Consider the following 22,535-nt stretch of genomic DNA (forward strand, 5'->3'; position numbering starts at 1 on the left):
ACTAGGATAAATATATTTCTTGGAGTGCTTTCAGCATTTTCAAATCATATGTCTACTTCATTAGCTTATTTATAAAACCATGAAGCAAAAATCAGTTTAACTTGCATTTAAACAATATTTTTTAGGCCGGCAACAGTGACTCATGCCTGTAATCCCAGCACTTTGGGAGACAGAGGCTGGCAGATCACCTGAGGTCAGGAATTCAAGACCAGCCTGGCCAACATGGCAAAACCCCATCTCTACTAAAAATACAAAAATTAGCTGGACGTGGTGGCGCATGGCCTGTAATCCCAGCTGCTCAGAAAGCTGAGGCGGGAGAATCACTTGAACCTGGGAGACAGAGGTTGCGGTGAGCCGAGATTGAGCCACTGCACTCCAGCCTGGGAGCGAGACTCCATATCAAAAAAAAAAAAAAAATACTAGGTAAAAATTATAGTATACATTGAACTAGTGAGTTCATGTATTTTATGGAATTCTAGTCAGGTTGGTGCCAACTATAAATAAGTTATAGAGGATTATAACCATCACTAATGCTAAACATACGTGAATATTTTATTTCAGGGTTTTTTTGGTATTTATAGAAACATAGCAAGTTATTGGTTATTGGCTATAATTCTATATAACATACAGATTCTTTAATGTTTCAAACCTTCTTCTGACCCACACTGTTATATAAAACTGAAGTGGTTTTCATCATTTTAATATGCAAAACAGCATACAGCTCCAGACCTAAATGTGAATGTAGTAAATAAAGCCCAGAAATACTCAAGTAATGTACTAATGCATTGACAAATGGAAGAAAATTTAAGGAGAGTAGCCTCGAGAACTCATTCTAGAAACCAAATAACTTAAGTCAAAAATTATTTCCTATATTGTCTCAAGCCCTGCATATAGCTTTGCTATGTTTGTATATTTGCACATTGCCCTGCTGAAGTGAAAGCACAATTCTTGATGTGTGTTCTGAGGGTTGGAGGAGGACTGTGCCGCCTGCCAATGGATATCAAACCACCTAGATCTCCTATCTCTTTTTTAAGCCATGAACCCAGGAAAAGTATCATCTAAGAGAGTGTCCTTAGAATTTTTTTTTTTTTTTTTTTTTGAGACAGAGTCTTGCTCTGTTGCCCAGACTGGAGTGCAGTGGCACAATCTTGGCTCACTGCAACCTCTACCTCCCAGATTCAAGTGATTCTTGTGCCTCAGCCTTCCAAGTAGCTGGGATTACAGGTGTGTGCCTCGACACCCAGCTAAGTTTTTTGTATTTTTAGTAGAGACAGGATTTCATCATGTTGGCCAGGCTGGTCTTGAACTCCTGACCTCAAGTGATCCGCCTGCCTTGGCCTCCCGATGTGCTGGGATTACAGGCATGAGCCACCGCGCCTGGCCTCTCCTTAGAATTTATAAAAGTTGTCTTATTTGGAATAAAAAGTAACCTTTGAAATGGTCTGGAGATATCCACATCCTGTGATCTCTCCATAACAGACTTCTGTTTGATCACTGATTAATTGCATGTTACTTAGGCCTGATACCTAGTATTTTTCATTCTAGGTTTGTAGGTTAGGGGGAATCAAGCATCTGGTTGACCTTTTGGACCACAGAGTTTTAGAAGTTCAGAAGAATGCTTGTGGTGCCCTTCGAAACCTCGTTTTTGGCAAGTCTACAGATGAAAATAAAATAGCAATGAAGAATGTTGGTGGGATACCTGCCTTGTTGCGTCTGTTGAGAAAATCTATTGATGCAGAAATAAGGGAGCTTGTTACAGGTAGGTATAGAATGTGATCTTGTCCTAGAGGAAATGTTGAAAACAGACTGGACTGTGCCCTTGTATAGTGGCACTGTGGAGGAGTTGGAGGTTCCAGATAGTAGATAATAAGATACATTATTTATTATTATATATAATACATATTATATATATTAACATATATATTAAATATAATAATAAATAATATATATTATATATTGTTTAGTCTGATGAGTCAGAAACCGTTTACAATGTGGTCATCTCTATTAGTATCAGTTACTGTACTTAATGATTTGTAAATATCAGCTAACAGATGTCTTTTTCATGGAGGACTAAATACCACATTTTTTATTATGTATTTCATAGTAAATCTAGTTGTTTTAAATAGGCAGACTCTCCTTTATTATGAGAATAAAATATACTTAATGGATTGGCTGTCTTTCACGTTAGCTCAGCTGGTATCTGAGTGCCTGTTTGTATTCCCACGTACTTTACTAGGCCCCAGGAATAGAAAGAGGAATAAAACCCAGTGCCTGCGCTTAAGTCACCCTCAGACTGCTGAGGAACACAGGTGGTTTTATGAGTGTCAGGGAAATGTGGCAAGTCTCACTCAACAGAGGTTGCATTGGGCACAGAGGATGGGTAGCAAAGTTCCCTGGGTGACATGAAACTAAAGTTGGCCTAAAGGATGAAGAAGCACTGGCTGGATAGGCAGAGGTCTTTCCAGTTACAAGCTCAGAAACAGCATGGGATATAGTTCTGGAGCTACCAACAAGAGGGGGCTGCTGTGTTAAAACTTAGTGAAGAGCCAAGTGTGGTAGCTCACACCTGTAATCCCAACACTTTGGGAGACCGAGGCAAGAAGATCACTTGAGGCCAGGAGTCCAAGACCAACCTGGGCAACACAGGGAGACCCCATCTCTACAAAAAATAAAAATAAGTAGCTGGATGTGGTGGCACGTGCCTGTGGTCCCTGGTACTTGGGAGTCTGAAGTAGGAGGATCACTTAAGCCCAGGGGGTTGAGGCTGCAGTGAGCCATGATCACACCACTGCACTCCAGCCTGGATGACAAGTGAGGCCCTGATTCAAAAAAACAAAAATTAAGGAAAACAAGGCCAGAGAGAGATACAGTCTTCATTTAGGGAACTTTTTTTTTTTTTTTGAGATGGAGTCTTGCTCTGTCACCCAGGCTGGAATGCAATGGCGTGATCTCAGCTCACTGCAACCTCTGCCTCCCAGGTTCAAGCAATTCTCTTGCCTCAGCCTCCTGAGTAACCAGGATTATACACATGCACCACCACACCCAGCTAATTTTTGTATTTTTAATAGAGATGGAGTCTCACCATGTTGGCCAGACTCGTCTCCAACTCCTGACCTCAGGTGATCCGCCCACCTCAGCCTCCCAAAGTGCTGAGATTACAGGCGTGAGCCACTGCACCCGGCCCATTTAGGGAATTTTTATAAGGAACTTAGTTGTGTCCCACATGCAGTGAGGACACTGGGGTATGGCATGGCTAGTTTAGGCCTTTAAATGCCTTCCAGCAGGCAGCAGGATAGAGGATTGATATGAAGTGGGAGAGTCTGGGAGGCCTGTGAACAGACCAACAGTCCAATGATAACAGCTTGAACTATTTCACTGATGAAAAGAAAGAGTAGGGTGGAGCAGTCAGAAATATTTCATGGTCTGGGCATGATGGTTAGATGTGGGGAGTGAGAGAAAGGGAGGAGTAAGTAACGCCTGGATGTTGCAGTATTAGTGGCTGGATTCAAGGATACTTGAGATTGAGCTGGAAGAATGGTTCTGCAGGAGGATACATTGATGACAGCATTGTTTGTAATAGATAATTCAGGGAAAATACTAAGAATTCATTGGCAAAAGGATGGTTACATCAGTGGCAGTACTCTCACACAACAAAACCACATACAGCAGTTAAAATAAGCACATTAGACTGTACATAACAACATAGATACATACAGCTTTAGAAATACTTGCAGAATGATAACTACAGAGCAATACAATTTGAATAAAGTTTTTAAATATGTAGATTGATGTAGATATATGCACATGCAATAAAGTTAAAATTTCTAATTGGAATAATAAAAATAGATTCAGGATAGGGGTTACCTCTGTGAAGAGGAAGGAGGAAAATGGGACTGTGGGTTGTATTCCAGCTCTGTTTCTTTAGAGAACTCTGAAATACAAAATACAAAATGTTAATATTTGATAAAGCTAGCATACCTGGGTGTTTGTTTTATATTTTCTTTGCCTTTTTTCTCGCTTGAGATATTTAATTTAAAATTTTAAAACAACGTTTCTTCAAAATTAATTTCATTCCCACCAGGTTTCCAGTATGAAATCAGAGTTGTAGTTTCTGTAACACTTGGGAATGAATAAACCATCCTGCATCCAATATTTAAGGGGAATCAACTTTCTCATAAGATATTAATGTTCAAAATACAACATTAATAGTCCCTTGTACTCAAAATACCAAAAGTAGAATATACTTTACAAATAATCATAAGTCTGGAATGGACTATCTGCCTTAATGTATTTTGAATATTCTTTAGTGCTTCTAAATTAATACTCCCACTTTCTGAAATGCTTTTGAGGCATCTCACCAAAAAACAAATTATTTTTGCTAACATGTACATGTAGCTATAAAATGAAAATTAGAGCAAGCTAAACAGAATTTTAAAAAAATTGAAATGTAGCTATGTTCATCCTAGAAGTCAACACAGTCACCGTGATTACGCCCACAAATTTACCCTGATCCGCCTGTTAGGGAGGCATAGAGGAGACAGAATCATCTGTAGTGCATGAGTGCTTCCCTGCTTTGTCTGATGTCTCTCTTTCCATCACTTTGAACTTCCTGTGTCTTGTCCAGTTGTCTTCCCATAGTAACACCATGCAGCCAGGAGGGCTGCAGACAATTGTGCGCGCTGCTCCCTGAGACAGCAGTGGCGATCCAAGGACAAATGACATGGAAAACACAGCTTCTCCTCAAATTTAACTAGCCAGATTCATCATGACTTGATCCTTACATCCTTAATGTGAAGCTTTTTCCTGCTCTTCTGTCCTCTCATAGGAGGAATGAGTCTTTTCTGAATTTCTGTTTGAGGTTTTTCCTTGGGAGCGACTATTACAGTGCCTTTCCTGAGCTGAGCTCAAGGAATTTGTAAGGTTTAGTGTTAAACAGGAAGAAAAGTACATGATTGTGTGCTCTTTTTTTCTTTACATTTAAAAATAAGTCAAATTTACTTTAAGTAGAGCCCGACTTTACTACCAAGGACTTTTATGTGCCAGGTTACCTGGAGCACACTCTGGAATTGAGTGCTAATATAGATGCTTTCCTCCTTATTTTATTGAGAACATGAGATCTTTTAAGACGTGGACCTTGGCCTTGAAGAGAGGATATAAGTGTTTTCTAATTCAAAAAGAGCTATTTTCCTAATAGATCATATCATTTCTAATGTAAAACTAAGAAGTACCTCTGATATTTCTCTTGAAAATATCTGCCAGTAGCTTTTAGGCTATAAGAAACAATTTTTTTGCCATACTTACAGAGTAGGAGACATTAAGAATTGCTTTATAACTATATACTTTTACCACTAATCATTTATTTTGACATGTGGTCTGATTATCAAATGTTTTCTTCAAAACATTGAAATGAGAGTGGTCAGTGGGCAAACACTTCACGCAGTTGCCATAAGTAAAGTAGGTTGGACCAGAAGACTTCAGAAATGAGTTTCCAGTTCAAAAAGCCAAATGGCAGCTGTGTTTGATTTATACCTAAACATTGTCTAACTAATATGAAACAAGTCACAATATAAATCTAGCATCGTTGCTTTTTTTGTGTGTGTACATGTATTTATAGTCTAAGCTTTATAGAGACAGCAAAATTGCTCACATTTCCCAGTCCTACAATTTAGTGGTACTAACCTTAACTGATGTTCAGTAATATTTTAAGGGTGATTGATCCTTGATACATTTTAAACCATGGAAACATCAAGAGATCCTTGAACTCTTCTTTCTTCTTTCATTAACTCTTCCTCACATCAAATGCTCAAGCCGTCTTTAATTATAGAATCACAGGATTGGGGGAGACCTCAGAACTCATTTTGTTCAGTAATCCATCCAGTGCTTGAATCTCCTGTACAGTTTCCATACAGAGTAGTCGCAGTCACGTGCATGAAACCACAGGACAGGAAGCTCATTACCTGGTGGGGTTAAGGCTGGACAAAGTTATCTAGAAAGCAGCAAGAAGACATCTGATATAACTTGAAAAGGCAAAAAATACAAATGCTTAGGAGGTCATTTTTGCATAGGAATGGCCCTACAAAAAGACCAGTTCCACCCTAGATCCAGCCACCAGCACTCCTAACCAAGAAAGTAAGCCCCCAATCTGAACTGTCACTAAAGCACATCTGCTCCGAACTCAGGCTGCAAGGTGCTATGTGACCATGTCACCCAGCATTCCCCATCAGGTGCCCATCTCCTATAAAGTCCCCTTTGAAAACAGAACATTAGCCTTAGATTTTAGTGTTCTGCTAGTATCATTCACAAATACCATGACCAGCCTTGCACGGTGCTTGGCCTTTGTGGGTAGGGTCTATGCGTTCCTAAGTGAAAATTATAGTCAACTTAGGATCATGAAATGTTAAAATACAGTGAACCATTGTGTTTCAAATATTACATAATTTGAAGAAACTGCTATCCCCTTGAAACTAGAAATTCTTTTATTCTTAATATTAAGTAATTCAACCCAGTTATTAATCCAGTCTTTTTTTTTCTGGTTCCCTTTGTTTCAGTTTGGCAGTTTTTACTGTACTTAAGTGGAGAAATTTTAGCTGTTTTTTATAAAGATACCTTGCCTTTGCTTTAAACACAATAACTGCCCAGGGCCTATATTTTTGGCCACATCTTTATTTTTAGAGAGGAAAAAGGACTTTTCTTCAAATGTATTTTCCCAAGACAGTATGGCTGTCATTGTTAATTAAAATGGTTCTCTAATATGTAACATGATTCTTGTGTTTTCTTCATTGTGTTGAACATTTTCCAAGTTGAAACCTAATGAGCTTTTCGTTAAGTGCTGATATATGTGAGTGCTTAGGGTAATTTTTCTTTTATTCCAAAGGTATTTTTTGTTGTTGTTGTACTTAAACTTGAAAGTTGGATGAAGTATGGTTGTTCCCCAGTTTGGTTATAAAATGAATGTCTACTGGGCCACAAAGTATGGAGGGAAGATGGGAACATCTTGTCACTAAGAAAGATATGTTGAACTCATTTGTTCAAGATAATTAAATAGTGTTTCTAAGCTAGGAAATAGGAGTTTCAAGTTATTGCGCATCCTGAAAACGTCATTTTTTAAAACTATAGACATTGAAGATATTGCACAGAATCTGGAGGCCTGCTTTTTAATGTGTATACCAGATGTCCCAAACCGTCACACTTCTAGCCTTTGTTCTTCAGTAATAATAGACTTTGTTCATATGACTGCTACATGTACATTTCTTCCAATTTAGCTAGTGATTATTCATCCATATAGCAAAGTAAAATATTTCCACTGTTTATTGTGAAATGTTTGGATGCCAGCAATGGATTCCAGACACTGCAGAATATGAAATGAAGCGTATTGTTTTCCTGATCATTAGCTCCATATTTCTAATTCAATGATAAATTAATAAGAAAATAATAGTTGTAACTAAGGAAGGGTAGATGGGCCAGGCTAAGGTTTAACAAAGGGCAGAATACTCTGGCAAGAATTAGTCTTGTGTGCTATAAAAAGCAGGAGTTTAGTGGACATGCCTTTTGGACAGTTACTTGCCATTACAGGATGAAAACAGTTTAGAAGCATGTCCCCTTAGCCTAGTTAATAAATGCCTTCACAACAGGTCATTTATTCTCTGATCCAGAGAGGAGTCCGTCTGTTACTTTCTATCCTACTGTAATGGACCACTAGGGCTGTTAGAAGCTGTGTGGGTCATTTTTAGAAATCTAGCAACATCTCCTCCCAATTCCCAGCCCAAATCAGTAAGGATCCATATCACTTGGTCCACTTTATAAAACATAGCTGGGCGTGGTGGCACACACCTGTAATCCCTGCACTTTGGGAGGCCGAGGAAGGCAAATCACTTGAGGTCAGGAGTTTGAGACCAGCCAGGTCAACATGGCGAAACCCAATCTCTACTAACAATACAAAAATTAGCCAGGTATGGTGGCACATGCCTGTAATCCAGCTACTAGAGAGTCTGAGGCAGGAGAATTGCTTGAACCTGAAAGGCAGAGGTTCCAGTGAGTCGACATTGCGCCACTGCCCTCCAGCCTGGGCGACAGAGACTCGCTCTCAAAAAAATACATAAAACAATAACAACAGAAACAGATTCCCTTATTTACTGAACATTTCAAACCCTGAAAATGTGTAATGAGAAATGACAAATTTTTTAAAGTTTAATTGCTAAGAAGACAAAAAACGTCTATTATAAATAGACCAATTCTCAATTGGTAGAGAACTTTAGGAAAGAACCCTAAAGAAATCTATCTTCCCGTTATTACAGATGAGAAATTAAAGTTCAGGAAGGCTGAGCAGGCAAGTCTCCAGGCTGAGTTCCTGATGTCCAGGCTGGAGGTGTTTCTTCCTTGACCCTTCCCCTGCCTACCCTGGCCACTGAAAAGGGCTGAACAGGAGCTAAATCTGGAGGGTACAAATGTTATTTCCCTTGTTCTTTAAGATTACCACCCAAAAGGGAGAAGAAAAAAGCCCCACAGTAAACTTTACTCTCTGCATTTTATCCGGGACCATAGAGAAATATCCCTGAATTTCGTCACTAGCACTATAATATCAAACTAGGGATCAAGTAAAGCTTCAGTTTGCTTAGGAAACCTATGAAATGTGATTTTCAGGTCTTGTAATTCAAGATTTATAGTTTTGAGTATGAAAAGATTCAACTCTGTAAGTGGAATATGACCCTATATTTTGAGTGTAGGCTTCCGAATGCCAGGCACAAGGAGGCAGTCAAGTAGGGAGTCTCAGAAGGTTACTAATAAGACTTGGGTATTCAGACATCAGTCAGAGTGGAACTTCTCAGCACGAGAGAGACCCTGTTATGACATGCTCCCTCAGTTGACTAGACGGCCTATAAATGCAAGGAAGGTGGAAATTTGGAGATCCCAGACCAGGTCCTGCAAATGCTTTGCGGTTTCTGAGTGTGATGCTCTGTAGCTTACAGCTGGAGGCATCTTTGTCTCTAAGCTTCTGCCAGCACCAGACAACTGGGTGTTGAATAGTGCAGTTACAAATGAGCAAGTGTGTTCCTGGAACATGTAGGTCAGCTGTGGAATATATGACTTCAGTGACAGTTTCTTGGGCAGATCTCTATGAGAGTGTAACTGTGACAGTGTAAATGACTTAATTCTGTGTCACACTGAAATAACCTGCAGAACAAGGGTGGCCAGGGCCACTGCTCCCACTGCCGTTTCTGCCCCAGAGGGATTCTCTAATTTCCTTTCGTGTGGCCTTTTATTAGCTCTGCTCCAACAGAAGGAACCACTCTTTGTGTCCCATGTGGGCAATTCTCAGTCAGCATTTCTGAATTGTAAGCTTATTTATTTTCTGTAGAAATGCCTTTCCAGGGAACATAGAACTGTATAACTACATTATGTCATTAATCCTCAAAGCATACCCATGAAGTAGTAAAATTAGAGTAAAGAAGAATATGTTAAAATGCAAATATGATTCTGTAAATGGATCTCTAAAAATTGATAGATCTTTTCAAAGGTGCTGTGATCCACCTTTATGCCTGCAGAATCACAGAAACTCGGGCTAACCCTTATATTCTCTAAAGGCACTAAAGATCTATCTTGTCCCAGCTAGAGGAAAATTTCAACAGCAGAAACAATCACCTTTAAATGGAATATGCAGCCTGGGGCCCCTGTGTGCAGCCTCTGTGGCCACGCCAGGTGCTTACTTCCACACAGCTCCCTCCTAGGAAGCATCTTGCCCTCAGACCATCTGAGCATCCACTTCCCACTGCCCTGAAAGCTGAGATGGTGATGTTCCGAGCACAGCTGGACCTGAGTGAGCTCACCCATGCCCCATGAGGATTATGCATCTGCTGTGCAGGAAATCCCAGGGAACACAGAGGTGAGTAAGGCAGGCCTGTCCACCACCTGCAGTGCTCTGTGCCAGCCAGCAGGGAGTGCAGCAGTCAGTCTCTCATGCTTCGGGGCAGGAAGGAGAAAGCCTCAAGCCACACCTGTAGACCAGGAGCCTCACTGCATGGAGGGATCACTGCACAGGTTTCAGGAACTCTGCTCAGATAGTGGCATCTTAGAAACGCTGGGAATGGCTACGTACCACCACGACTTGTTTTGCTCAGAATTTATCCAGAGAAAGGTATTTTTCTATAACTGAGGACAGTAGTTTTATCCCTGTCTCAATAATTGTTTTCGCATTATTTCAGTTTCACTTAGATTTCATAATTTGTTGACAGCCTTCAGCCCTGTTAGAAAGCTTGGGCAATTGATTAGCCCAGCAGACATTTTTATGGCACTGATTCTCCCCACCATCCCCTTGACTTCCTCATTTCTGTTAACAGCACCATATTTTCACACATATTCAAACTGCTGACTTACCTGTGACGTCACCCTCAGTTTGCATCTGGCTCCAAATTCTCACTACAGGCACTTCCGTTCCCTTTTGGCCTCCTCACTCCTTCAGGTCCTCAACACCTCCCTCCTCCATCCTGTCCTGTGAAATAGGCTCTGCCCCTCCTGGCCCATCGGCCTCACCCTCATCCCTGGGATAACACTTGTGCCGGCAGTTCAGGTTTTCCCACCTGCCTGTCCAAATCAGTAGCTCCTGTGACCTGCCAGCCAGCTCCGTTGCCCCTTCTGCTCCTTTCCCAGGCTATAGTTGGCCTAAAGAGCTCTGCACCCCAAACCTGCTTCTTTCTGGCCTCTGTCCTTGACACTCCAACTCAAATGTGGTCTTCCATCCTTCTATCAAACAGAAGTTCACACACTTTGAAAAACATCCAGGGAGAAGTGGCATGGTCTCGAATGAGCGTGAGCTTTGGAGCTATTGTTTCCTTCCAGCTCTGTGGCTCCAGGCACATCACCACTGTCAAACCTCAGTGTCCCCAGCAATAACACATTACCTGCAGCTTGGTGTTTTTGTGATGATGTGTGTTTAGCGCCTGGCACACAGGATATTCAAGCCATACTTGTTGCTCTTCCTGCCCTTCGTCACAACTGCCTGGTGGTGTAACTGTTTGTGGTAAGGCCCCCCTGAGAACAGACGGCTCCCCTGTGTGTCTCCCTTGGAGTCTGGCATGAAGCAAGCAAGCATCTCTACCAGTGCTGTTCAATAGGAGAATAATATGAGCTGCATATTTTCTATGTTTTCTAGCAGCCATGGGAAATCTATTTTAATAATATATTTTATTTGGCCTAATAGTTTCAAAGTATTTCAACTTCTAAGAAATATAAAAATTATTAATGAGATGTTTTGCATTCACTTCTTCGTACCCAGTCTTCATAATCTATTTTTTACTTAACAGTGAATCTCAATTTGGACTGGCTATATTTCAAGTAGCCACATGTGACTGATGGCCACCATATGGGGCAGCACAGGTCTATACTGCGTTTGGGTAGAGGTAACGTAAATCTCAAAGGTGCAAGGTGTGTAACTTTAAGGCTGGCAGGAAGCCATATCGTAGCAAGATGTAGGCCCCATAGCATCTTGGCATTACTCTCTTCCCAAGAAAAAGCCACAGAAGTTTATAAAAACCCACTGGGCTAAGGGGAGAACTTCAATGGCAGCTGCATAGAGAAGAAATGAAGATGTGTGTTTGCTAGATCTTGAGTGTTTCAGCCAGAGACTATATAGGGAATGATAATGGAGGCATGTGCTAGGAGAAGCAGGCAAGAGCCCTGATAAAATCTGCAGCCCTGATATTATTATGCTTGTGCTATTAATCTAATATTTCTACCCCCATTTTTCAAGAATGTTTGCAGGGTGGTTATTTATAACACCAGTCTGTTCCAGTGAGCCCATAGATGCAGAATTGCCAGGAGCTGGGGCGGGCGGTGGGGAGGAATACATACGGGTCAGTGTTCCCCCAGAGAGCTTCATCGGGAATGCACAGTCGCATTAGCCACTGGTCATGATACTTGCTTTGTACTGGGAATGGAGTGGGGGTTGAGTGTGCACAAGACCTTAGCATCTGTTATCTCCTTGACGGTTCCTCACACCCTGAGCCTGGGTAGTTTTACCTGCCTCCCTCATGAACGTGTTGTGAAAGAGCACAACTGGAACCAGAGCGCTCAGAGCAAGGTTCACTCAAGAAGGAAAATGCAGGAGCCTGTCCAGTGATGATGTTTGAAGCACATTGGCACCTTTTTAGCTGTTGCTTTTTTTCTTTTGACTATCTACAAACACTTGGGCTTTTTAAAATATAATTAGGAAACATGGCATAAATTGACTGCTGTCTAAAAATGAATGGTTTAAGATTGTCTTTCACATCAAAAAGAAAAACAGTTGAGTAGGCTGCCGTGCGTATCCGCCACCAGAGAAATCGCATTTTCCAAATGTTGTTTGGTTGTTTTTTAATATCCTTTAAGAAGTGCATTTTTCAAATAGTTGCTATTATTTTAATTAATCAGTAAAATCAGCTTCTAATTTGACTATAAAATTATCAGTTGGCCATTAGAATAGCTATAAAGCTAGTTTTAAATGTGAGCTCTTTCAAAATTGTGCAGCGTAGGATTTATGTGAAATGGTATTTTAATTACTTTATTCATTCTTTGTGGGGAAAATGAACTTTCATCTCTCGTGGCAGTATTTCATTGTGATTATTGGTTACTCATAATTATATGTACTTGTTCCTGTGACAGAGAATAAGCAGCATTTTCTACAATAATATGCATGAAACTCCCTAATATTTTCTAAATTAGTTTGTATATTTATATTCTTAGTCCTCACAACAAATAGCTAATTGCTTTAAATTAAATAAAACCTCAAGCTTCCTCAACCAAATTCTAGTTTATTTTTAACTTTCCCATTGGGAACCAGGAGATAATGGAATATGGCGATAAATGTTTTTGAAGCAAATTTTGCATTAGGATGTTGGAGTTAGAGGTTTGTCATGTTGATGGAGAAGGCTAATCCTACAGCTCTTCATTTTCTCATCAGTCTTACAACATCTGGGACTTGGTATATTCTCTATTCATTATTTACTGCCTTAGCAAGATTCTTCCTGACCCATTAAATGAAGCCCTAGACAAAGTGGAGAGAACATTGTTTTAGTGAGGTCGAGCACACACAGGTGTTATTAGCCGGTCTTAAGAGAGGTGCTTTTTACTTTGAGCAAAAAAGCCAAATTAATCATTTTATATTTAAGGCTTTTAAGTTTAATTAAATCTTTTTCATCCATTATTTGTTGACTAGAACTGGTTGTTTTGGCTTTATATAACCTTAGTTTTGGAATAGAAAGTAAGGAAGAAAAAGCAGTGCCTTGAGACTTGCTTTGCTGCTCAGAATGGTGAGTTAAATCCATACCGAAGGTGGCAGCTTTGTGTTACATTGTGAAGTGCAGGATTAGAGGGATAATATAACACACAATGCAGGGTGATAAAGTTGCCTTTTTGTGGGTCCCTTGAACACCACATACTTAGCAAAAATAGAACCTTTCCTTTTTTCTGGTCAAGAATAACTGTGAACTTTTTTTTTTTTTTTTTTTTTTTTTGGAAGTTGCAGAAATGAAAGCCTGAATTTCTATGGTAGGCTACTGTTATGATCCATAAGTCATTTTACTTGACTGAAAGATAGCAGAGTCAGCTTGTCTACTGAAGGGGAACATATTTTTTTAACAACTTTATATTTTATAATTTGCCAGCACTGTTCCTTTCTATTTTGCACTTTGAGGGATGGGGATTCTGGCATGTTGGTGTGACTTTTCTGATTCTGGGAGATAGAATGGCAACTGGATTCTCCTATCCCCATAACTAAGATGGTGGTTTCAGCACCCATCTATTTTGGTCTCAATGTGAAAGGCAGGCAAAACTATGCTGACAAACTTTGTTAGAGATCCTCTCCCCCTAGTTGCAAATTTTAAAGACACTCCTGAATACTCAGTTTTACGAAAAGGCACAAAGGCTAGGTAATAATAATAATTCTTACAAGCTAAGTCCGATAGGCAGGAAATAAAAGAGAAATCTAAAAACAAATACAAGATATAAAAATGGATCCGTCACAAATATTTTTGACCACCTACCATGTGTCCTGCATTTGTGTCACACAACATATATATAAAAGGATGGATAATGATAGGGTATTTCTTCCTCATTATATAATACTTGTCTAATGAAATTAAAATTAAATTTCAGCATATAAATGTTCATCTTTTTTTTTAATCGACATGTAGAATTTCAAACCTATAAAAATATTTAAAAAGGAAAGTTAATTAATTTGGGACAACTTGTCTTTAAGGTATTGTATGTAAAGCACACAATGCCTGGCACAGAGTAAAGCCACGGTAAATGGTGATGCTACCATTGTTTACATTGATTTAGGAATGTTTACGCTATGTCCAATCCCAAGTATATATACTGGCTAATACTAAGCTGTAGAATGACATACAGCTCCATCAGTCATTCTGAATGCCTGCGAAGAAAAAGAAAGAGCAGGACAAAATTCTACCACCAGCATGAAAATCAGGGAAATTCTCAAATCAGAGAAATATCCTCTTGCCAGAAGTAGGTGTTACAAGTAGCTGGGAGTAGAGACAGAAACAACACAAAAACGGGTTTTTCTGAAAGCAATCAGATAATTTCTAGGTATCACCTCCAGGATCCAATATGCTGAAGAACCACTCTTCTTAGTCATGTTTTCACCTGAAGTTTGTGACACAGCTTGTTTAATTTTCTGTGTATATATCCAGTATCATAGTATGAGAGACTTGACTTTCCATAAACAGCTGACTTTACTGGAATGCATTTATTCTGTGAAGCTGAAAATATCTTACTGAAAAATGCAGCTCTCCACCATGCATTGAGGAATTCGAAAGCTGTGACAGAAAATTTGTGCCAATGGCATTAGGAATCACATGTTACGAAACTGTCCGCAGGGGAGGTTAGGGAATCACCCTTTTCCCACTGATGGCTTCTGGGCCGCATGCTGCCGCTGTAGCTGGCTCATGCTCCTGGAGGCCCCATCAGGGCCCAGGGTGGCTATGGTTGGCCTCCCTAGCAGGAAATGTTAAAGCCCATGTTAGTGACAGAGTCTGTTGTCCTGCTCTGCTATGCCTTGACCCAACTCTGTCTTCTGTTTTCACTCCCTTGCCCTGTTATTTGGTTAGGACAGACTGCCAAAAAAAGTGTTTCTCATCCTTAGCTCCCGGGTCCCTTCTGTGGTCGTCAGGCTTATCAGATGTCTTTTAGATTTGAAACAGAAACACAATGAAGCCCAAAATTGAGCATAGATAATATGAAGCTGCTCTGAGTCAATTGGGGTGGGGATCCGGAGCCTTAGGACCAATTCTTCCCCAACTCCTCGCGTGGCTGCCGCTACGGGAGGCCAGCAAAACCCCCAGGTTCCAGGGAGCACAGTTTAAAACCATTGCCCAAAAGCACTTTATATAGAAGCATAGCCAATTTTCTAAGAATCCGTGGAGAAATAGCTCCAACTGTAGAATTTAAGTTTTTTCATAAGTACCCATAATGTGTGCTGCCTTCTAACCAGGACCCTAGTTTTTGTGTACCCCAACATAATTATATAAGCAAAGGTCTGTCATGAACAGAAGAAAAGAAGAACAGAACAAGCTTTCAGAGGTAAAGCAGGGTCTTTGCTTGCCTGATTTAGAACTGTCTTAAGTCTCCCTCCCATTCTGTGTCCTGAAGACTGCAGTTATGGTGGAATAGGAGCAGAAAAGGGGTAAAAGTCCTTGGGGAACAAGGGAAACCAAATCAGCAAGATCTAGAAGTCAAAGCCAAGTGAAAGAGGAGAGTAATGGGCACAGGTCCAGAGCAGAACACAAGAGGAGGCCAGAGCACAAGCATCAGGTTCCAGTCCGACCATTCCCTCCACAGCACATGGACAGGCCTGGGAAGGGGCAGTCCTCACGCAGTTTAGAGTCAGAGGATTGTTTCACTCTCTTCACTTCTAGCCCTTGGCTTCTACCTCCCCTTCCTCCACAAAGGAAGGAGTTCCTGTCTTCCTCCCCATACCACCCTCCTTTACAGGGGCACCCAGAGAAGGCTGAGCAGGCAGTGTCCAGGCTGGCTTCTTGGGCTGTGACAGCTGGAGCAGCAGTGGTCAGTCTTGTCTCTGGGCCATGCTCTTGATCAGTCATGTTCACAGGCCTGACACGCTCTCGTGGACATAGGCAGATTTTGCCACCCCTCTCTCTTTGCAAGGCCACAAATGTTTTTGTGTGTTGGTAGTTGTGAAAGCACTGTACAGACTTGAGCAACTTGCCAGGGACATGTCAGGAGTAGAGGGCTCTGGGGAACTTGAATGCAGAGAAAACCAGCTGCACCATCTCTTCTCCACCTACTTTCCTCTTACTCAGGAAGATGCACTGATGTGAAAATGACGTTAGGGTAGGTATCATCTCAAATTCACTCCAATGTCTATGAGAGCAATTATTGGAAAACCTGTGCTATGATAATAATTTAAGCTACCTCATACTTGATGCAAAGATTAAGGCCCTCTAATATCATTAAATAGAACTCTAATAAGCTCCATTTAGGATCTGTTATCCTGAAATCTTGATATGAATTACAATACAGGCGCTTCTTAATTTATTGTTAGTTTCACCTATCTCCAAAAAGGAATGACAGTAACGTGTATTTCTAAAGCACATGATAATAAAACTCTTAAAATTGAGATAGAAGTGTTTAAACCTTATCTAAGTAAGGTGGATGAAGCAAATATAACAAACGTCCATGCCAGGAAAATTACGGCAAGTGCTTTATTGAAACTTGAGCTTCCTGATAGCAAAAGTAAGAAAAGGAAGCAGATGAAGAAAAACATGCCAGTCTTTCAAGAAAAAAATATTTTTCCAAGTACTAAATTCTAAAAATGGTTTGTCACACAGCCATTAAATGTAAAATACAATGCAATGAATAGCAGTTTTTTAAAAATCACAAATGTATTATATTCAAGACCCTTGCTTGGATTGTGCCCCTCTCCCTTTACAGAGTAACTAATTTGCTTTGCAAAATCCACAGTCACCTTGCCTGATAGATACAGAGGCTCTAAAATCCAAGAGAGTGAATATTAAGAATTTGTAATATGCTGTCGGAGGCTCATACATTCACTCAAAACTTATTAGAGGTCTCTCCCCAACCTGGTTGCAAATACAGGCCATAGATTAGGTTTGGAACAGACTGACTTCATATTATTTAGAGCTAATATGTTTATTTTATTTCTAAAGCCACAGGATCTCTAACTATTTGATCTTTTAAATCTCCTTTTTTAGGAGTTCTTTGGAATTTATCCTCATGTGATGCTGTAAAAATGACAATCATTCGAGATGCTCTTTCAACCTTAACAAACACTGTGATCGTTCCACATTCTGGATGGAATAACTCTTCTTTTGATGATGATCATAAAATTAAATTTCAGACTTCACTAGTTCTGCGTAACACGACAGGTTGCCTGAGGTAAATTCTTTATTTCTTCTTTCCAATTAGTTCTGTGATTAAATAATATGTGTCATAGGTAAATTGATTTTAGGAGGACTTACTTTATCTATCTAAGTTTCCAGTTTTTATTTCAAAATTTAGGCCACTGAACTTTGTTATTCTGGGAGAAAAACATCATGAGCACAGACTTGTGGCCTTAAAGAAGTTATCTTGTAAATGACTCTTCTGTGACTTACTCAAAAAGGCCCTTTCAGTCTAAGATTACTGCCAAAATTCCAGTGTTTTCCACTTTAACAGCATTTTTCTGGTAATCACATTCTGATTGCTAATGTGTTTGCAGCCTGGTGTTTGTTTAAATTCAAAATGTGATGGTTAAAACCATTTTGCTTTTAAAGAGGTGTGTGATTTAAACAATCAGTTTCAAGTTTTATAAATAAGCGAACATGAGCCCAAATACTCTTTTTTAGTCATTATCTTTTACAGTTAAAGTCTATATATAAAGTCTCTTGCAAGCGTGCACAGTAGAGTTCATTATTTGCCGTTAACACTCATCAGCTCCATTTTGACCCTGTTTCCCAGCCTTACAGTATCCTGAGAACTGGAAGCAAGCCTTAGGGCAGAGTGGAACAGGGACAGAAAGAGTGGGCTCTGGTCTCAGACCGCCTGGCTTCCAGGACCCCTTTGAGCCTCCGTTTCCTCATCTGTAGAATAGGGATGATAATACCGCCTCAGAGCTGTGAGGGGTCAGCAGGTGCTTGTGGAAGGTGCTTAGCGCAGTGTCATCATGTGAGCACTCAGTAAGTGTTGTTTAACATCTAAGCATCACCAAGACAGATAGCCTGAAAGACAGCAAAGCTTGCGTCGCTGGTCTGCAGCCTTCTAGCATTGTGACAGGTAGCTATCAGCCCCGGTCAGGGGGCAGTGCTGGTGGGGAGGTAACAAGAATTAGGATCTCAGAATGCAGGCCAGCTCCTCCTAATTCAGATGCCTGCATCCTAGGGTGGGTCTCGTGGCCTAGCAATCATCCAAAGAGCTAGGATTACTCCTCAGCCAGCCAGCTAGGCTTCAGGGAGAGCCTGGGGCAGGACTCACCCTAACTCCCCCTGTGGGTGAGGGATAGAAACATTTGGTGAATGCCCTCTGTGTAAAACCAATGACCAATAAAACAGACTAGGTCCCTGCTCTGATGGAACCACATTCTTCCAGGAAGACAGACAAACAAGGAAATAAGAAAATAACAGTAGGTGCTATAAAAATAAATAGGGTGCTATAAAAATAAATAGTGAGGGTTATTGAATGGTTACTTTGGGGGTCAGGGGGTCTCGAATTTAAATTTAAGCCTACATCTGACATACCACAAGGAGTGACTCACTAGAGGGTGGTGCTGGGGAAGACAAGAGTCATAGGCCAGTCAAGGGAATGGGTACGGTAAAGGTTCTGGGCCAGAAATGAGCTTGCAGCCATAGCCTACTGAGCAAAGGGCAGAGTGGTACCAGATGATGTAGGATTTTGTAAGTCAGATGGGGTTTGCATTTTATTCCAAGTGCCATGGGAAACCATCAGAGTGTTCTAAGCAGTGGAGTAATGGGGTTCGTTTCTGGGTGCAGTGTGGAAGAGTGAGTATGGGCAGAAGTAGAGACAGGAACATCAGGCTGTTGCAGAGATCCGGGCAAACAGTGAGAGTGGCCTAGACCCAGGTGCTGGGGTGAGGTAGGCAGATTTGGGTTATTTTGTGGAGGAAGAGCTGACAATGCTTACTAATAGATTTGAGTATTAGGAGTGAGGAAAGGGGGGGAAATAAGGGTACACCTAGATCTTTGGCTGGATCAGCTGCAAGCACAGAAGGGCTTGATGGGGGTAAGGGAGAAGAATGCTTGGAAGGGTGAGCAGGTGAGCAGCTCTAGAATCTGCAATTCTAGAGAGCAGTCAGGGCTAAGGGCAGATGTGTGCCAGCCTATGGCCATGGGTCCATAGGTTGTATTAAAGCCAAGGAGCAGAAGAAGGCACCTCGGAGAGTGCTAAGATGAAGACAACACAGGACCTGGGGCGCTTCCATGGGCAGATGAGTCTGAGAAGCGCGAGATGAGAGAGAAGCCGGGTGGGGTCCCAGAAGCCAGTGGAGAAAAGGAAGGTGGTGCGGAGAGGCAGGGCAGATGAGAGCCGCCGTTCCACTGCCCCCTCATCTAGTCGCAGTTTTGCAAATTCTCAATCTGCATAATTTTACAGGTAGCCTAGAACCATTGTTAATGGGACACAAAATAGATCCTTATTTGGTATCAATTTATGAAGACAAATTGATATAAAAAAATTTAGACAGAAAACCGTTTTCTGGGTGTTTTATAATTGAAAAGACGAGAAAAGTTTTAGCATAAGCAAATATCTATATTTAACTAGAAATGTTTATAATACAAGAAATTATATGTTTCCTCTGTTCATCCAAGAAACATTTAATGACCACCTACTTACTGTACACAAAATATTATAATAGGCCCAGGGGACTGCAAGAAGCTTCTGGCCTAACAAGGGAGGTACAGCATGTCTAGAAGTAGCCACCACCATGACTGAGAGCAGGCGGCCTTCCAGGAAGCAGGCACTTTTCTGATTGTTTTCTATGTAGCAACTCACTTCTTCTTCACAACAACCCTGTGAGGTAGTTACTGTTATTTTCCTCCTTTTACATATGAAGAAGCTCAGGAGAATAGGCCCCTAAACAATTACATGAGGGAGTTAGAAAGTGACACATCATGAGGGAGATACAGTCCAAATGTGCCGGTTCCCTTCCATGTGTGGATAATGAGGAGCCGGCCACCATTGTGAGCTTCAGGGATGTTACTGTGCAAGCCCTCAGTGCCTCCTCAGACCTCTAAGTGGCTGCCACCTGTTGTCTGCTCTCTCAGATCCTTAAGGTAAGTCCACGTGGCTGATGAGTGCATGATTCATCTCAGCAGGTCCTCCTGTCTCCACCCCTTTAGGAACCTCAGCTCCGCGGGGGAAGAAGCTCGGAAGCAAATGCGGTCCTGCGAGGGGCTGGTAGACTCGCTGTTGTATGTGATCCACACGTGTGTGAACACATCTGATTACGACAGCAAGGTCAGTGCCGGCCTGGCTGCAGGAGGGCGTGGTGGCAGGTTACCATGGTGCCTGGTGCCACTATTTGCATGCCATTGGTTCTTTCTGACCTGTAGAGCCTGTCCTCCTCAGGAGGCCACTCTCCAGATCAAAGGGCAAGTCTCCAAAATTATAGGAGCAAGGACGTGGCAACTTAAGAAAATATCCTGAGAACCGTGAGAACAGAGTGGCTTGGTGTGGTAAAGGCTTTCTCTCTGGTTCTCCTAGGCTCATTCTCAGGGTGGTACCCATGCTGCTATTTCCTCCAATTCTGCATCCCCACTAGAATCAGAGCCATCAGTACTTGAGTATCTACTGAATAAAAGTTCCTGGTTGAGGCACTGTAATCCCCCCAAACTCTCTGCCCTCTTGGCTGCAGTGCAGTCCACAGTCCCCACCCCCAGCACTAAGTGTTGCTGCACCTCTCTACACCCACTCCTGCTGCTGCCCTGTGGTTGGTCTGTCCCCAGCATGAGCCCCTTACCCTCTCCCTCCTGTGTCCGAGTGCAGGGCGTTCTGCTCATCATTTGTCAGCCGTGACGACCATCCAGGATCTTCCTGGGGACCGAGGAAAGTGGGAAGTACAGGAAAGAGAGACTGAAAGTGTCAGGACTTCCAAAGCGAGCCAGATACTTGGTGTCAGGATGGACTGGACTAGGAGAGGCCTTTGGAAGGTGTTGGATTGTAAGGGTGAGCCTGAGAGGAAAAAGGATGATAAGTGCCTGGGAAAAGAGAGAGGAATACAAGGAAACACTTTTTGTTTGAGCCTCATTGAACCAGGAGATCTGCAGATGAAATTGAGAGGAGTAAGCAAGTTGGAAAGGGAAGCTTGCTAGATAGGCAAATGCTGAACTTGGTTTTAGACACTCAGTTAAATGACAGTTGGCCTCCCAATCAGAGGTGTGATAACAGTCTTTTAAGGAACAAAAGACCGTGTGCAGAAGGCAAATGTCAACAGGGAAAGACACCTCTGAACATGGCTCAAAAGAAGGATGGAGTTGGGAGATTGAGAAGGAGGCAGACATGAAACTTGGGGATATGGTTGTCCCCAGGGAGGGAGTTGGGGCATCTGTCGTCATGCCAAGGATCTGCAGTAGTGAGAAGTGAGGCTCAGGCGTCTTGGGTGCAGCCTGCACGGCAGCAGCCCTGAGGAGAAACACTGGGCCGGAGCCTCATGCATTGCAGTCGGCATGAAGTCAGATCCTCAGCAGGACTGAGAAAGGCTCTGCATCCCGTCATCTGGGTATTCCACAAACACTCTAGAATCATAATTCCCTCTTCAGATTGTTTCAAGTTCCCAAAAATAAAAAGTAGTTCTTTCATATTTCCCATTTATTTCCTGTCTGCAGTGTTCAGTACAGAAGTGTTTTGCTCTAATGTACCGAGTTGTTTTTAATTATACGCCATGCTGGGTTTCAGACAGTGGAGAACTGCGTGTGCACCCTGAGGAACCTGTCCTATCGGCTAGAGCTGGAGGTGCCCCAGGCCCGGTTACTGGGACTGAACGAATTGGATGACTTACTAGGAAAAGAGTCTCCCAGCAAAGACTCTGAGCCAAGCTGCTGGGGGAAGAAGAAGAAAAAGAAAAAGAGGACTCCGCAAGAAGATCAAGTTAGCATTTTATCTGATATGAGACTCTCACGTTTCATTTTTCTGGGAGTGAGGAATCACATATTTGGCAAGAAAATAAATTTTCTGCATAGCTATAGCTGAGTCCTGCAAAGGTGAATGTTTTCAAGTATTGAAGATCATGTTCATTCTGCCTCCATTTAACGTGTGCTATTTGTCTTTCAGTGGGATGGAGTTGGTCCTATCCCAGGATTGTCCAAGTCCCCCAAAGGGGTTGAGATGCTGTGGCACCCATCGGTGGTAAAACCATATCTGACTCTTCTAGCAGAAAGTTCCAACCCAGCCACCTTGGAAGGCTCTGCCGGGTCTCTCCAGAACCTCTCTGCTGGCAACTGGAAGGTAGGATGACTTCCGCGTATCTACACTTCTTTCCATCTTTGCAAATTAACTTGAAATGTTACATGTATATGTTC

General features: G+C 41.7%; 1 protein-coding gene across 13 annotated transcripts in view; it reads left to right on the forward strand.

The window, feature by feature from the left end:
- The window catches only part of PKP4 (plakophilin 4), a 228,450-nt gene that overhangs the window by 187,983 nt on the left and 17,932 nt on the right, over positions 1 to 22,535 (forward strand). For all 13 annotated transcript variants that reach the window (XM_031651271.1, XM_031651277.1, XM_031651275.1 and 10 more), the window contains 5 exons: positions 1,546 to 1,759; positions 17,220 to 17,403; positions 20,358 to 20,475; positions 21,913 to 22,104; positions 22,288 to 22,461. In XM_031651271.1, coding sequence (XP_031507131.1) covers positions 1,546 to 1,759; positions 17,220 to 17,403; positions 20,358 to 20,475; positions 21,913 to 22,104; positions 22,288 to 22,461 — 882 coding nt within the window. The remainder of the gene's footprint in view (positions 1 to 1,545; positions 1,760 to 17,219; positions 17,404 to 20,357; positions 20,476 to 21,912; positions 22,105 to 22,287; positions 22,462 to 22,535) is intronic.

The sequence above is a fragment of the Papio anubis genome, chromosome 10 (genome assembly GCF_008728515.1).
Source record: "Papio anubis isolate 15944 chromosome 10, Panubis1.0, whole genome shotgun sequence".
Lineage (NCBI taxonomy): Eukaryota > Metazoa > Chordata > Mammalia > Primates > Cercopithecidae > Papio > Papio anubis.